Source organism: Capra hircus, chromosome 11 (genome assembly GCF_001704415.2).
Source record: "Capra hircus breed San Clemente chromosome 11, ASM170441v1, whole genome shotgun sequence".
NCBI classification, from domain to species: domain Eukaryota; kingdom Metazoa; phylum Chordata; class Mammalia; order Artiodactyla; family Bovidae; genus Capra; species Capra hircus.
Genome location: NC_030818.1, coordinates 19,070,198 through 19,088,029, shown reverse-complemented (window position 1 = coordinate 19,088,029; position 17,832 = coordinate 19,070,198). Strand labels below are relative to the sequence as shown.

Here is a 17,832-nt window from a genome sequence, read left to right as displayed (position 1 = left end):
TGCACAGTGCTTGTCACACGGCAGACTTCTGATAAATGCCAGCAGCTGACACCATCGTGATACACCTGCCCCTCCCCCAGGGGAGGGTTGCGATGCTTGAGGGGATCATCCTCACCTGACTTATCTGTTCACTCCCATTCTAGGAGAGATCAGGAAGCATCTTGTTAGGGGCAGGTTGGGACCTGAGCGGCTGCTGGTCTGTGCATCTCCAGTTCTCCCTCTTCCTTCCGTTTCTAAAGGAATTTTATCACCAAAGAAACAGTGGCAATCAAGGGGCCACCCTTTTTACTGTTCTCACTGGATTTTTCATTTGAATTGTTGAGACGCACTGCATGGTGGGACTGTCACTTGAAAGAGGTTCATCTAATTTTGAGGCTGGATAAGACCCCAGTATCTCTTCTATGCTGGAATCCTTACAGCTGAGCTCAGAGTCTGCCACCAAATGTGCTCGACACATGGTTACTGAATGACTGAATTTAATTTTTCAGACTCAGACAACTCTGGATGGTCTTGTGATAAGAGGCTGATCGTGAGAAATGGAGATGGTGTCACGGGAGATGCGGTGATGGGAGATATGGCTTTCGCTAGTTTTAAACGTGCATGGCATTGGAATTCCCTGCTTGTCCAGTGGTTAGGACTCGGTGCTTTTACTGCCAAGGATCCAGGTTCAATCCCTAGTTGGAGAACTAAGATCCCACAAGCAGGATGGTATGGCCAAAAAATATATGTACATAGCAGCACGGTGTGAGAAGGCACCAGCTCCTCCACATTCCTCCTGGCGGTCAGTGAGTCAGGTCTGCTGGGTGGGTGGTGCCTAGCTGGCCACAGTGCAGGGTCAGAGAGAGAAGTTTTGGAACTAGTCTCTGCTATGCAGGACCTAGAAACCAACTGATCTGGCCATCTAAGTCACCATTGGTTGTGATTGGTTTCTCTCCCCTCACCCTGACCCACTTCAGGGGGATGCCAGTAGAGTTCTAGTGTCGTCAAGGCCCATTAGAGTGGCACCCTTGGGGTATCTGAAATGGGGCTGTCCTGGCGCTCTGCCTCAGGGGTGGGACAGGTGTCTGGCAAAGTCACAGGAGGGGGTGTGGGAATCTGTCCAGATTCTGGCCATGGTCCAGCGCAGAAGCCAGAAGGCCCCAGTCCCCGCTTTCTGTCCCCGCTTTCTGCATGAGGAGAGGTGTCACTGAACTTCCCACGGGTGGGGCCGTGCTGGAAGAACTGTGCTGTCTGTGGCCCCACCTGACCCAGGCCCCTCAGCAGAAGGACTCGAAGAAGGGGAGGGGTCCAAGGCCAGCTCTGGGGGAGAGCAGTGTGCAGGGTAAGAGGATGTTCCCTCCCTCCCTTCATGCTTCGTCCTCTCCCCGGGCCCACAGCAGAAGGGGACATGGGACATCTCAGAAACGGTCCATGGGGCGCCACCCTCTGCTTGTGGGAGGCATTAAGGAAGAGTTGATTCTGTGCAGTTAAACAAGCAAAAACAGGTCTAGATTACTGGAATAATTTAGAAGTCATTAAAGACATTATTGGAGAGTAATTGGGGCGGGGAATGAAAAACAGCTTCTATCTGAATAATAAGTGCCTCGAGTCAGGATTCTTTATATACACTATAATTGGCAGAAAAAAATACAGGGTAACAGTGTAGAGAGGGCTTTTGGAGCCAGACTGACCGGATTTGATTCTCAGCTCTGCTACTTACTTGCTGTGTGGCAAAGGGCAAGTTACTAAATTTCTCTGGTGCTGTGATTTCTTTAGGGCTAAGAATAGTGTTAATACATATCCGTGGTGTTGCTGGGGTGATCAAATACAAAGATCAGGTGAATGTTCCAATGATCTTGGAACAATGCCTGGCACACAGCGGAAGCTCAATAAATGCTAGCTAGCTTATATTGCCCATTTTAAAGCCATATTCACTTTATGGACAGGAACAAAGTCAGCTAGCCTGGGGGTTGCTGTTCAGGCGCTCAGTAGTATCCAGCCCCTGCAGCACACCAGGCTTTCCTATTCTTCACCATTTCTGTTCCTTCATTATTTCAAGTTTCTGGAAGTAATGTTCAGTCCCACCATAAAACAACTCACAGCTTCTCTTTGATGAGAAATCAAAGTATTACCCCACCACCCCCACGCCCCCCACCCCTGGTGAAAGGACAGGAATGCATAGCATAGTTACTGCTTTTACACAGAAACCCAGAAAAAGGTATTTTCCTAGCCTGAGTTCTCTTTGTACCCCCTTAGTGGTTCACAGGAAACTGGGGTTGGCACAACCTCACAGATAGTGTAGTTTTGGCTGGTGTCGTTGAGATTAGTGGCTTGCTATTGTCACAGAAGCCACATCACCTTCTTTGCTTCCCTTCATTTCATACCTAAGTAGAGACAGTCTTTTCCCTTTTAGCCACTAGGGAACATTTCCACACAGAATGTCATGTCATCTTCTAAAGTAGCAATGCAATAAAATTCAAGGCAACAGTCATTCTGAACAAAAATGACAGAAACACAGAGATAATCTCAGAATTGCAAAAACAAAAATAAAGCCTCAGTCTTCAGCCCACTGATTTCTGTGCCTGCGTTCCTGGCATCTGTTAAAATATTACTGGAGTCAGTGGAGCTTGACAGGTTAAGATGCTAATTTCCACCCTATCTTCTAAAACACAGAATTGCCTGATTACAAAATCAGAAGATTTAGATGAAATCACACGTGGACACTTGCCTGCTTTGGCAGCTGGGCTTTTAGATGATGAATATGTAAGAGACGATGGGTAGGTTACACCCTTTTGGGGTTTACCTTCTGTAAAAAAAAAAAAAAACTATTTATTTCTGGAGCTAGAGATTTTAGATGGTTGCATCCTGATAAGTTGATTCCCTCCTTCTGATTTGTTTCTCTCAAGTTTAAGGAAATCAGTCAGTCTCCACCCGCCTCCCATCCTTTGCTGAATTGTTGATTACAGTGAGAAAGTCAAGTGGCATTATGTTTTTCTGTATTGCCTGCGTTTTATTAATATTAGAAAGGAAACCATAACATCTTCATGACTCAGAATTAACATGAGCAACCCTTATTTGCTCGCGAAGATGTGACCTGGGGGTGAAGTTTTCATACGTGTGACTCTGAATGTTAAACCGGGTCAGTAGATGAAAATCCTCCCTATACTCTCCTGGACACGAGAGCTCCGGCGGCTGACTGGCTGTGCATGAACAACTACCTCTCACTTTCATGGACCCTGTGGGACCCATCTGAATTCCACAGCGCTAGAGAAACTTGAAAGTAGGTAAATAGAGATCAGCCTTGGAAACAGCCATTTGTTGCCCACCCAGGGAGTGAAAGTTCAGAGAAGGAATGCTAATGTGTATCAGGAAAACGGTGGAGGCATAAACAAGAAAAATGACTGGGGTTGGGTAGGCAAATCTCAAGCCTGGTGTGACTGAACAAGCCTGTGAAGACTGCTGCCCACGGTGGTCCTCTGCCAGAGAGTTAGCCTGCAGTTCCACCAGGGAGCCTCATTCCAAGGAAATGGAAACTGTCAGTAGAACACAAGCCCCCCTGAGGCAGGTAATTGGTCTCACTTGGTGGCTGTCAAGTCCCAGGGCCTGGAGAGTGTCTGGAATGTAGGAGATGCTCAGTAAGTATAACTGAGGAATTACCTTAGTGCTTAGATCTCTGTTTCCTGGTAGCTCACACAGTAAAAAAGCTGTCCTGAATGCAGGAGACCCAGGTTTAACCCTTGGCTTGAGAAGATCCTCTGGAGAAGGGGATGGCAACCCACTCCAGTATTCTTGCCTGGAGGATTCCATGGACAGAGGAGCCTTGGTAGGCTGCAGTTCATGGGGGTCACAAAGAGTTGGACATGATTGAGTGACTAACTTTCACTTAGATCTCTGTTAAAATTTAAATACACTCGGAAGGGGTCTCACCTGTTATGTGATATTTCCACCTGATAATGAAAGCATTTTTAACTCTCAACCCAAGGGAATATTTGTATAGGATGGGCTTGGAGAGGAGACAGTGTAGAGTGTCAAATAGGAGATGGGCAGTGGAGCGGAATCTAGTGCCTGGGTTCACCAAAGGTCCTTCTGGAACAAGGAACAGCAAGAGTCATGAGGCAGAATGGGTAACAGGGTCTCAGGAAGGGTTTGGGATTGAGAGCAAGAAAATCTGTTTCGGTTTCTATTTCACCAATGATTGACTGCCTCAACCTCTAAGACTCTTGGTGTTTCTTTTTTTAATTCAGAAAATATGCATAATGGTATGGACCGGCTTACTATGCAATGCTGTAGGGATCTGAAGGGAAAAACATAGTTAAGATGTTTTAGAACCATGTATCACCATAGAGATGCGAAGAAGTTCTGGTGTTGGCCATGAATGTCACTCAAAGTGAGAAAGAGGCACATGTTTGGGCTCAGGGGAGTTACTTCCTCTCATGAAAGCCCACCTGGAGCAGGATGGGCACCCTGGTTTGGCCCTGCTCCAGGTGGACAGTGTGTGCTGTGCTAAGTCACCGTTTTGTCTTTGCGACCCCATGAACTGTAGCCCACGAGGCTCCTCTATCCATGGGATTCTCCAGGCAGGAATACTGGAGTGGGTTGCCATGCTCTCCTCCAGGGGATCTTTCTGACCCAGGGATCAAACCTGCATCTCTTGCGTCTCTTACTTTTTCCATATTGACAGGCGGGTGCTTTACCACTAGCATGAACTGTGAAGCCCAGGTGGACAGTGAGTGGGGCTATTTCAGACCCGAAGGAGGGTGCCTTGGTGAGGCCTCACTTTATCCATAGCAAACGCCACAGGGACACCGGCTCTTCAGTTTCCTATTCTTCTCACATCTAAAACCCTGTGATTCTCTCTGTTTCTATTCAGAAGGAAAAGGAGCCTGAGCTCAGCTTTCTGAAATGTGGATCAGAGGACAAACAGGCAGTATTAGGAAGTCCCTCTCTGACCTTTCCCATCTCTGAACTGTGGAAGGACTATGCTGAACAAAAAGACAACCCCTCTTCTGCCCCCTCCCAGCCTGCCAACGTGAATTAATTAAAGGCGCATAGCAACATGTGACAATCGGAAAGAAAAGCCTCGAGAAAGGTCATGAAGGCATCTGAACCTTCAGGAGAGGACTCTGACATGATCCAGCAAAACTCGCTGGCTGTGAGCCACTGGACAGTGGATGAGCAAGCTCTGGCCGCTGTCAGCTGAGACCCTTATGTGGCATTGGGCTCTCCAAACTCATTCACTGGTAGTCATTGCAGAGCACATATGCTTATTATCAATGGCAAAAAGGGTTTCTGGTTAAATGTCACTAGGTGGAATGAGATGACACAGCAGTTGAGACATATAGGGAATAACACAGCAGACTGATTTTCATTTAAAAAATCCAAAACATCTCTACTCTTATGGAATTAATTTTTCTTTTAAACCTCTATTAGGATTCTTGGACTGCAGGCTAAGCACCGAAGACTGAAACCCTCTTATTCCCCCAGGAGCTACTTGGTAAACACCAACGTGGAAATTATACTTCTAAGTTTGGCAAATTTGTATTCTAGACCTTAGTATTTTCATATGGCCCCTGTTTTGTTATGAGGCAAAGCTTACAGCACTATGATTAATGACCTCCCACTACTGGACATAGAAACTGGTATAGTTTGAACCCTGGATGTGCAGAATTCCACGTGTAAGAGGACACAGAGATTGCTCAAGTTAGAAGATCTGATTGTAGTCCTACTAAAATTATGATCAAAGGATGGTAGAGGTTGGGACATGGGGCATCTAAAGGTGCAAAAATCCCACCCGGATTGGAAGGCCTGCTATATTATGAGACATTTCTCTCTTCCTTGCTTTAGCTGGCCTTCCACAGGTGGTGCCTTCTCAGGAGAGTCACATGGCTCCTGATTTTGTGGGGAATGCCAGAAAAGTTTGCTAGAATGTATTTAAAATCCTGCAGTGCCTCTTTGGAGAAAATGAGAGATTCAAGGCCCAGTGCAGAGTGAGCAGTACAAGGTGAAGACATAACACTGTCTTGTGCTCAAACGCTGGAAGGGCTCCCAGTGGCCAAACCTGGAAATTTTGAGCATCAAAAAGAATGATGATGATAATAGTCTATAACATGTTGTATTTTAAAAAATAATCTGTATGTCCACCATGGTACTTGGAAAAATAGTTGTGTGGGGGGAGGAGGGCTCATTTCTTTATGTAAGAACACTAGCTAATAAATGTGGAAGAATAAGGATAATTTTTCAATTTCTGACTTTACTCTTGTTACGGTAAGGATCACTGATGGATATTAAAACCATTGGGTGAATTTTGGGTTAGGGGGACAAGCTGTTTTGAAGTATCATCCTATAGATTGCTATTAATTATAAAGTATCTTTTACCATGGAGAGATATTATAAAGTATCCAAGTTATCAAATTAAGCCTCACCAACAAATGGACAAAATGACATTCTGTGTCTCCTTGTGACCATTTATGATACTACACAATGGACATGCTATGGTACTATCTATGTAGTATCTTTGCCAAAATATTTAACCTGAACCCGAGCATGAGGCAATAGCCAGACCTGTTTATGGTCCAGATTGTGGAACATAGTACTAGATGACTGGCTGAGACTTCAAAAATATCATCGCAGGACTTCTCTGGTGGGCCAGTGGTTAAGAACCCGCCCGCCAATACACGGGACAGGGGTTCGATCCCTGGTCTGGGGACATGTCATAGACCAACTAGGCCTGTGTGCCACAACTATTGTGCCCACATGCCCTCAAGCCTGTGCTCCGCCACAAGAGAAGCAACCGCAAGGAGAATCCCATGCACTGCAACAAAGACCCAGCACAGCCGAAAAAAAAAAAAAAAATGTCATCGCTACTCATGACCAAAAATGGAAGTGTGATGGTAGACGGGTCTAGATTAAAGGGAACCAAATAGACATGACAAGTAAATACAATGGGTGATCTTTGATTGTAAATCCACCCCCTAACAGAAGAAGAAATTATTGTGAAGAATATTTTGGGTATAGTTGGATATAATTGAATCAGACTATTTCTTATTTTTCATATTTATTAATATTCATTAACATTATTGTAGCAATGCTAATATTTTTAAGGCATTGTACTGTGGTTATTTAGGAAAATGCTTTTGTTCTTACCAGATGTGTGCTGAAGTATTAAGGGATAATTGTCATCATGCCGGTGGCTTACTTTCACACAGTTTAAGCAAAATATAAATAGATAGATAAGGCAAGTATAGCAAAATATTACCAATTGGTGTATCTGGGTGAAGGGAATATGGGTATTCGTGGTATTACATTTTCATTTTCCCATAAACTTAAAAGCTTTCAAAACAAAAGGTTAGGTTAGGGAAATTCACAAAAATAAAAGGAGGGGAACAGGCAGGTCATGATAATACAGAGATACTTGGTTATCTTTTTACTGTGAAGTCACACTGGCCATTAGGTCATTGACAGTACCTCTTTGGAAGAGGGCAAAAAAAAAAAAAAAAAAGTGAAAATGATTATCTATAAAATCCTATGGAGCCAGATAGTGAGCACTGATTAACAGTGAAACAATTAGTCTTAAAAAAGAAATCTCAAATACAGTTGTAGCTCAGTTCTCTAAAAGCCTGTCCCTATCTATTCATTTACCAGACTTCTCAAGGAATAAGCTAGATATGGGGAACATTTGGCATAACTAAAGGAGTAACTCAAAAACCCAAGTTATTAAATGTAATTCACTTAATTAAAAGTTTGATTGGACTTACTGATAGCTGCTGTGTGTTTAAAATGAGTAATTGGAGCCTTTTTATATTTCCAGACTTGGTAGTGATTTATCACTGTAATTAGAATTCATTGTTTCATGATCCTAATTACCAGAAGAATTAATGCTTTAGATTTTTATGTAATGAGGTGGGCCATGAAAAAAAGCTAACAGCACGCTGAGAAGAGCACATTTCATCCCCTGAGGTCACTTAACCCAGGTGTCGGTTATAGGGCAGCACGTCTCCAGGGCGTACGCGTACCTGAGACGACAAAGGATTCTCTCCATCGTGGAAGGGATAATGACCGGACACCGTTGGAGTAACTCCCTTTATAGCCAGACTGTCCAGCCACTTTCCGAACAAGTATTTTCCCTCCTGAATTATCAAGCACACCACTGTGAAGAGAGAAAAAACTTTTTGAAGAAAGAGGAGAAGAATATTGTTTGACATATAATAGACTATGAAACCAGTCACCATCTTAATTTTTTTCTTATTCTACATGTTATACATTAAAACCTTTTTTTAATTGAAGCATTGTTGATTTACAATGTTGTGGTGGTTTCAGCTGTGTAGCATAGTCATTCAGTCATTCATATACGTGTATTTATTCTTTTTCACATTCTTTTCCTACACAGGTTATTACAGAGTATAGACTTCCCTGTGCCATACAGGGGGCTTCCCTGGTGGTGGCTCAGATGGTAAAGAATTCGCCCGCAATATGGGAGGCCTGGGTTCGATTCCTGGATTCAGAGGATCCCCTGGAGGAGGGCATGGCAACCCCCTCCAGTATTCTTGCCTGGAGAATCCCCAAGGACAGAGGAACGTGGCGAGCTGCAGCCCACGGGGTCACAAGGAGTCAGACACAACTATGATTGTGTGCGCCTGAGTGCTTAGTTGCTTCAGTTATGTCCAGCTCTTTGTGGCCCACGGCCCACCAGGCTTTTCTGACCATGGGACTTTCCAGGCAACAGTACTGGAGTGGGTTGCCATGCCCTCCTCCAGGGGCTTTTCCTGACTCAGGGATGAACCCATGTCTCTTACATCTTCTACACTGGCAGGCAGGATCTTTACCACTAGCACCACCTGGGAAGCCCACAGTAGGTTCCTGCTGGTTATCTATTTTATATACAGCAGTGTGTATATTAAACCCAAGTTCCTAATTTATACACCCCCGCACCCATGTTTTCCCCTTGATAACCGTAAGTTTGTTTTTGAAATCTGCGACTTGTTTCTGTGAGTTGTTCTTTTTTTTTTTTTAATAAATAAGTTCATTTGTATAATTTCTTTTTAGATTTTGCTTATAAGGGATATCTTACAATATTTCTCTTTTTCTGACTTCACTCAATATAAGTCCTGTAAGTCTAATATAAGCGAATATATGTCCATTCACTCTAAGTCCATCCATGTTGCTGCAAATGGTATTATTTCATTCTTTTTAATGACTAAGATTCATTGTATATGGGCGCCATATCTTCTTTATCCATTCTTCGGTTAGTGGACATCTAGGTTGCTTCCATATCCTGGCTGTAGTGCATAGTGCTGCAATGAACACTAGAATGCATGTGTCTTCTTGAATTATGGTTTTCTCCAGATACATGCCCAGAAGTGAGATTGCTGGATCACATTATAGTTCATTTTTACTTTTTTAAGGAACCTCCAAACTGTTCTCAATAGTGGTTGTATCAATTTACATTCCCATCAACAGTGTGGGAGTGTTTCCTTTTCTCCACACCCTCTCCAGTGTTCATGGTTTGCAGACTTTTTGATGATGGCCATTCTGACCAGTGTGAGGTGATACCTTGTTATTGTTTGGATTTGCATTTTTCTGATAATTAGTGATTTAAATATCTTTTCAGGTACTTTTTGGCCATCTGCATGTCTTCTTTGGAGAAATGTCTATTTAGATCTTCTACTCATTTTTGGATTGAGTTGTTTCTTTGACATAGAGATACATGAGTCATTTTTATATTTTGGAGATTAATACCTTGTCAGTAGCTTTGTTTGCAAATATTTTCTCCCATTCTATGGGTTGTCTTTTCATTTTGTTTATGGTTTCCTTTGCTGTGCAAAATCTTTTAAATTTAGTTAGCCCTTGTATGTTTATTTTTGCTTTTGTTTTTATACTCTAGGAGGTGGATTCAAAAAATATATTGCTGCAATTTATGTCAAAGAGTGTTCTGTCTATGGTTTCCTTTAAAAATTTTATAGTGTCTAGCCTTACTTTTAGCTCTTTGAACCACTTTGAGTTTACTTTTGTGTTAAAGAATATGTTCTAACTTCATTACTTTATACATAGCTATTTAGTTTTCCCAGCTCTTATTGAAGAGACTGTCTTTTCTCCATTGTATATTCTTGCCTCCTAAATTAACTGACCATAAATGCATGGGTCTATTTCTGGGTTTTCTATCCTATTCTATTGATCTATATTTCTGTTTTTGCTCCAGTACCATACTTTTCTGATTACTGTCATTTTGTAGTACAGTCAGAACTTGGAGAGCCTAATCCCTCCAGCTGTTTTTCTTTTTCTATATAAGGTTAGTTCTTAACTTTATTTTCACATGCTATTCTTTTAGTTTTATAAATATTTAACCATTTTTTCCCATTGACTTAAAAATTTTTTTTAATTGGAAGATAATTATACTATTGTCTTGGTTTCTGCCATACATCAACATGAATCAGCTACAAATTTATTTTTTTAAGTCTTTATTGATTTTGTTATATTATTATTTCTGTTTTATTATGTTTTGATCTTTTGGCCACAAGGCCTGTGGGATCCTACCTCCCTGATCAGGGATAGAACCTGCATCCCTTGCATTGGAAGGTGAAGTCTTAACCACTGGACTACCAGGGAAGTCCCCCCAAATATTTTCTATTTGGAGGAAAATAGCTGTATAATGTTGTATTGGTTTCTGCCATACAAAATGAAAATCAGTCATAATTATATATGTGTATATGTATATATATGTGTGTGTGTGTGTGTGTATACCTTCCCTCTTGAGCCTCCCTCCCCACTCTCCCCCCATCACACCCCTCTAGGACATCACAGAGCACCAGGCTTGGCCCCCTGTGCTATAAAGCAACTTCCCACCAGCTATCTTACAGATGATAGTGTGTGTGTATATATATATATCAGTGCTACTTTTTCAATTCATCCCACCCTTTCACCGCTACTGTTTTTCTTTCTCTTTGCGGCCCTATGAACTATATAGTCCATGGAATTCTCCAGGCCAGAATACTGGAGTGGGTAGCCTTTCCCTTCTCCAAGGGATCTTCCCAACCCAGGGATCAAACCCAGGTCTCCCTCATTGCAGGCGGATTGAGCCAGAAATGTTGAGGTAAGTTCCTTCTTTTCCCACTCTCTGGAGAGTTTTTATCATAAATATGTGTTGAATTTTGTCAAAAGCTTTTTTTGCATCTATTGAGATAATCATATTGATTTTTATTATTTAGTTTGTTACTGTGGTGCATCATACCAGTTGATTTGAGGATACTGAAGAATCTTTGCACCCCTGGGATAAATCCCACTTGATCATGGTGGATGGTCTTTTTAATGTATTGTTTGATTTAGTTTGCTAGTGTTTTGTTGAGTATTTTTGCATCTATGTGCATTAATGATATTCAGCCACCATCTTTATTTAGAGATATGAAAGCAGGAAGAGCAAGAAAACCTTCACCTTGCAGCCCAGCCGCATGTACGGTGCTTCCATCACATGGCCTGGCCGCTGACCTCCCAGGTCTGATGTCCTTCTCTTTCATATTACAGGACCTGATCATGCTTCAGATTTCTTTTTAGTTTCTTATATACATATGTATAAGTACATATATATGTATGCATATGTGTATATATATAAATGATTATTTAATTTAATCCTCATTTCTTTTTCCTTCACAAGTTTCTCTTTGATGTCTTAATTGTGACTAGTTCTCCCTGATGTAAAACCTCTTTCCTGACAATTTCCAGTTTGGTTTTGTGACATCACAGAATTATTTCAACTATCTCAAAGGGTGGTACAATATTTTTAAAAGCACATTATTCCTTTTATTTTGGGCCAGGGAAGGTGTGTAAGCTAAACTAAACTCATTTAAGAGTTCCCAAAGGTTGGAAATTGTTTCTTTAATATCTAGGATTTTGAAGGTTTTAGATTCTGATATGACAGTAACTGATGTATCTACCTCTTTGCTTCCATTGAAGCAGGGGCTCCGGTAAGTCATTTCCCTGGCCCAGAGCCTGAGGTGGCTCCCTTGGGCATCTGTAATTGACAGCATGGGGGACTGGAAAAGTCCTTAGATTTGCTCCCATTAACACCCTTCCTTCTATACAGAAATGAGTGCTGCTATTTCTTTCCTTCCCACCTCCATGGTGAGTCAACAACTTTCAACGCTCAACTTCCTAACAGCTCAAAAGGAAAGAAGGTGATAATAATACTTGACATATAAAACCCTTAATTGCTTTTGACTCAGTCCCACTCATGGTATCTCACTGAGTTCTCCCAGCAAACCTACTGGCTCTGGAGCGAAGGGAAGACTGTCATTCCCACTTTACAGAGAAAGGCTTAGGAAGGTCGAAGGATCCTGTGACTCCAGATTTTGTAACTTTTAAATTGCAAGGGAGGGATGTGGACCCAGATCTAAGTGACCTGGAATCTTGGGTTTGCCCCACATGGTCACAGTTGCCTCTCAAAGTTCAAAAGCTGCAGGCTTCTCTGCACATCAAGTCCCCATCTCTCCTTCACAGCATTGCAACCCTGCCCGCCCTTCTCTGGGGCGCTCTTAGTCAGGGCCTCCCACTCTCCCAGCTGCAGCAAGGCTGGTCCCAGCTTTGCTGACAAGCCACAGATTCCCCTCCCATGTTTCTGTTCATGCCATTCTCTGTGCTGGAAAACCTGGCAGTCTCCCCAGTACCTCCTTCTCCATGATGTTGCCACACTACTTCCACGGCTCAGATGGTGAGGAATCTGCCTGCAATTCAGGAGACGCCTGAGAGACGAGTTTGATCCCTGTTTTTGGGAAGATCCCCTGGAGGAGGGCATGGCAACCCACTCTAGTTTTCTTGCCTAGAGAATTCCATAGACAGAGGATGCTTGCGGGTTACAGTTCAAGGGGTAGCAAAGAGTCAGACACTACTGAGCAACTTTCACTCACTTCACTTCCTAACAATGCCTTTGGATCTTGTCTTTCCATGATAACTCTGATTTTATTTTATAAAAATTCCTTGAGTTAACTTTGTCTCTCAACTGGAACAGGAATCTTCTTATGGGACGACACTAGTTTTGCTTCTGTGTTTGAAGGCCTGTCTCTGTGTGGATGCCCCTCATGCTGACTTGTGAAAGCTGGTTGTTAGGTTCGGGATGGTGCCAAGGGATTCATTTCACAATGGTAGCTTGAAATCAGCCACAGTGGGAGGATTTATACTACAGACGTTGACAAATCAGCATCTACCCCCTCCTCTTTTTAAAAGGGTTAATTGGTAAACACTGACCAGCACACCACTGGCATGGGCTGACAATTGAAATTATTAAAAAAAAAAAATTATCCCAGTTATCCCATGGTCCCTTATTCATAACTAGTAAATAGAAATCGCTCTTATCTTTTTATTTTCTCCTGGGGGAAATTTTTCTGTCTCTGGATTTATATTCTGAGGAATATTTACAATTTACAATATTTTCCTCAGTACAATAGACAGTTTATATTGTACTGAGGAAATGTGCAAGCAGTCATTCTTGTTTTAAAAGTCAGAAGCACTGTAGCTGCCACTCAGAGTGAGGAAGAGGTGCTGAATTTCACTTTGCTCAGGCTTTTAAAAAGGGAATGGGGGAAGGCCTGGGGGTTCTTAGGCTGGACTGCGAGGTGGAGATCCCTTGTGATGGTTATAGAAGACTCCAAACCCAGACTTTGGGGAAGGCATGGACAAAGAACTCTTGTCTTCTCATGAGATTTTCCTGTTGCCTTAAGAGAGAGATCTTGTGAGTGGACTTCACTGCAGGACGTGCGTATTTCCAGATATCCTTCTGGAGGAGGCATGGGGTGGGGAGTGGTCTGTCAGCTCGAGGAGGTGACAGCTGTCCCAGGGGAGGCGTGCACGGGATGCCAGACCACCACAGGGGATACCAGAGGAGGGAGAGAGCCTGAAGGCCTGTGGTTGCACTTGGGATACACTTAGGGGCTCAGAACCAAGGTAGTTCAGAGAATTTATGTAAATAAAACCTCACCTGTATCCTCACTGAGGCGGAGACGCTTCATACATATTCTCTGAAAGAGCAAAACCAGTTCCACTCCTTTGCATTCCTCAGACATCCTGCATGATGCTGAACATGGCCTTGAGGGTCACCTCCTCCCTGGCCCTCAGGACACTACGCTAAGCTGAGGGTCAGCATCGTGGCCTGGAGGAAAGTGGCTGTCCACCACGAGGCCAGGTTTTGCTGGCTGCCATCCTCAAGATGGGCATCTGGTCAGAAATCCATGCTCAGCAGAAAGATGGGCTCTTTATTGTCCCATCTCAGAACTCTTCCCCTCTCCCAGGCTTTGGTCCCACTTTAAACACAGAAGTTAGTTCAGGCCAGGACTGAGCCTGAATGTAATGCCTCAAATACGTTCATTATCTCTTTGGTTTGAAAGATCAAGGGGATCATTCATAATAAGGCATCTGATTATACATTATATGAAAATTAAACCCTTTAAGCTAAATCTGAATTTCTAAACCGAAGTATGCTTTCTCCAGTTTCCCAGTTCTGACTGCATGGGCCTCTGGCAGGACAGTGACGGACGGTCCCTTCTGCATGTCCCACTCTTATCCTCTGTCTTCAGTCCTTCCTTCTGAAAAGAGATTTGTTCTGTTTGTAAAAAACGGAACTGATATAATCCAAAATTCCTATCTCTTTTCCCTTAAGACTTCTATACATCCTCCTCATGGGTAGTGATTCCTTCTTTCCAGTTTCTTACTATTGGTTCAAGAAGTCACGAGGCATTCAGTTGCTCTAGCAGCAAATCTTTTTTGAAACAGTCAAGCTCTTCTCTGCAGTCCCTCTACCCTCATCTATAGTCTTCTCAGCAAGTTCCTAGGCTCCACCCCAAATGCTGATATTGCTGAGTCCTGGTCCTTGTCAATGCCATTCCTATTTTCTTCCTAGAGGTGCGTTCATCTATTATAAAGCCTTTTCCAACTCTAACTGCTCCAAAGTCTATAACCTCATCATGTCCTCATGTTATACATTAAGCAATGCTGGGACCCCTCAGTTCTTACCTAAATGTATCACCTGGGCTCTGGGCTGGAAGCCAGGGGATACAAATTCTAATCCTGGAAGTAACTAGCAATTTAATTAACCTCTCTATGTCTCCCTACAGGCTTCCCTGGTAGCTCAGATGGTAAAGAATCTACTTGCAATGCAGGAGGCCCTGTTTTGATCCCTGGGTAGGGATAATCCCCTGGAGAAGAGAATGGCAACCCACTCCAATATTCTTGCCTGGATAATCCCATGGATGGAGGAGCCTGGTGGGCTACACAGTCCATGGGGTTGCAGAGTCAGACACTTTTGACTTCCTCTTCTGAGCAGCCTCATAGGGCTGAGGTGATGCTAGGGAGAGGATCTGTGTAAGGGGTTACTGTCATTATGAAGACATCTTGTGAGCCCATATGAACTCGTGTGGCTCTGTACTGCACAGGAAACAAGGAAAGGCAAGCGATAGACAGCAAATGCCAGAGGAAGCAAGTGTCAACCTGGAAAAATACAAGCAGGCCTAGGATGGGCTCAGCCTCTACAGAAGATATCAGTGTCTACACAAACACAAACCAGAGTGTGCTGATGGTGCTGGTGGAGCTGTGAGGGCACACACACATGTCAGGGTGTGTGTGAGCACACACATGTGTGTTCAAACACAGGTAGGAGGCATGAGTGTTTGAACAAGTGATCCTGTGGGGGCAAGCATAAGTGTGTGTGTATTCCCGTGTAGATTTGCATATTGCCTTGCTGCACAAAATTGATTTCAAGGCGAAAGCAAAATATTTTTATCTCATAGTTTGGAGTTAAGGAGTAGAATTTGGTGTTTGTTTCTTTAATGTTCCTCTATTTATCCTTAGTAGAACTTTTATATCCCCCCTCCCATTGAAAAACCAGGTAGCTCTTCATCTCTCTGTGCTGATGGGAAAAAGAGTATGGCTGACAAAGTCAATTAGTAACTCTTAAGTCTTATTTTAGGCAGAGAATTTTTTCATTGCTTCTGCAAATTTCAGAGAGACTACTGCCTAGACACCTCGAAAGGGAATGAATTTTAGTCTCCCCTCTCTCTGGCAGAGATACAACTGAACAATCAAGTGACTGGCCTGCAAATAAAGAAAAGGCCTGAATAAGTAAGAAACTTCAGCTAGCATCTGGCGGCCAAGCCCAAACTTTAGAGCCGCATCTCAAAGCAGTGCTGGGTAGTGAATAGAAGCGGGAGTACTGACTTGAGTTTGAATCCCCACTCTGATATTTTTCAATGGTGTGGCTTTAGAAAGGCTATTCAACCTCTCTTCACCTTTAAGAGGTGGATGGCAGTGCTAGATAGCATGCAGGCGAGTTGTGGGAGCTGAATTAGACAGCACAGGTAGAGAGCTGGACATCCCCCCATCAGCCTTATCATCGAACGTATTCAGTAAACATTCCTTCCCCTGTGTTTTGACTCCAAGCCTAAGTGAAAGAGGTGTGAGGCTTCTGCAAAGGTCACGCCTGCCTCATTTAGGCAGCGACATCGTCATGCTTCCTTCTTCCTGGATCCCAAACCAACAGCTGACCAGTCAGGACCACCTGTCACCCTCCTTTTCACTGTTTCCTGTTCCCCTTTGTCTCCAGCCATCAACCAGACCTGTGACATGTCTTCTCTAAACCTCTGGGCCTTCCTTAGTCACATCCCTATTATTTCCTTGCCCAGCACAGGCAGGTAGAAAATATTTTTTTACATCATCAAGAACTTTTGTGTTCTTCGTGAACACAAAAGAGTAGGATTCTCCTCCCCTCTCATTCATGTGTAAGGAGAAGTCAGTTCTCCTTTCTAGAGAGATTTTCAAGGAGAGCCAGGGCCATGCACAGATTCTGGGTCATCCTCTGGGATAGGGCTGCTAGATAAAACACAGAATGCTCATTTAAAGTTGTCTAGTTTTGCTTGCTAATCAGGCGACCCTGCGCCCGGCGATCCCCGCGCACACCCTGACGCCCGGCTCTTAAGTAACTCAGTGTTGCCCACCTGTGAACTGCAGCGCCGCACACGCTAGAATAGGAAGCGTAGACGTCAGTGCCGTAAACGTGGTACCTGGGGTCTTGGCATCCTGGCGGACACTTCACGATGAACTCGACATTCGTTATCTTCCCAGCTCTCACATCACAACTGATCTGAGGCACAGCTGGGAATGCAAAATGAAGTCAAGATTACACCTTGTGGCAGCAGCTTATATATGGGGTGACTGTTAGGTTATAACTATTCATTTACTTGATCTCTAAAAGCCAGAGCCTGAGCTGACCCTGGATCCCCTCTGTATAATGAAAGCAGAGAGGTAATTAGGACATTCCTCAGGCCAAAAGAGCAATCACTGTCCGTTGCATTTAACCTGCTGAGAGCAAGAACAAGAGGCTCATTCCTGTGCTTAATCGAACAATTAATTAATTGGAGTAGAGAACTCTGGGAAAAGACCCACCTCCAGTGGCCAGAAATGTCAGTGTGAGTACACAGCTGGAGAATACTGCTTTTTCAGATGCTCTGGAGCTAGCCCAGGAAAAGAGGAAATGCTCAGAAAACCTCGCAGGAGGAAGGAAAGGTGTTCGGGAAGGGCGAGTTAGAGAGCATGGGCTTTGGGTCAGGACTGGCTAGGAAAAGGTGGGCCTACTGCAGCCAAGACCCTAGCTGGGGGAGCACAGGGATGGGCAGGGCCAGGCCAGGAGGAGGCAGCTTGAGTGCTTGTGTTCTGTGAATGAGGTGGGACTCGGAGAGTTTTTGAACTGGGGAGATAGATACTGAAAGCGATCTTTTGTCTTGGTTCTTGAGGCTGGGTCCTACCTCCAGGGACAAGGTAGGAGTCATCTTTCCTCCTCTTCCTCAAGGCTCAGTGGAAAGCTGGGGACTGCCCTGTTGGGCA

The 17,832-nt window shown here is 43.7% G+C and overlaps 1 protein-coding gene across 2 annotated transcripts in view; it reads right to left on the bottom strand.

Moving 5' to 3' along the window:
* The window catches only part of VIT (vitrin), a 95,667-nt gene that overhangs the window by 53,202 nt on the left and 24,633 nt on the right, over positions 1-17,832 (bottom strand). The window contains exons 3-5 of one of the 2 annotated variants that reach the window (XM_013967552.2): positions 16,947-17,103; positions 7,992-8,125; positions 2,708-2,785 (exon numbers count right to left, since the gene is read on the bottom strand). In XM_013967552.2, coding sequence (XP_013823006.2) covers positions 2,708-2,785; positions 7,992-8,125; positions 16,947-17,103 — 369 coding nt within the window. The remainder of the gene's footprint in view (positions 1-2,707; positions 2,786-7,991; positions 8,126-16,946; positions 17,104-17,832) is intronic. The other variant, XM_018055118.1, reaches the window with a different exon arrangement.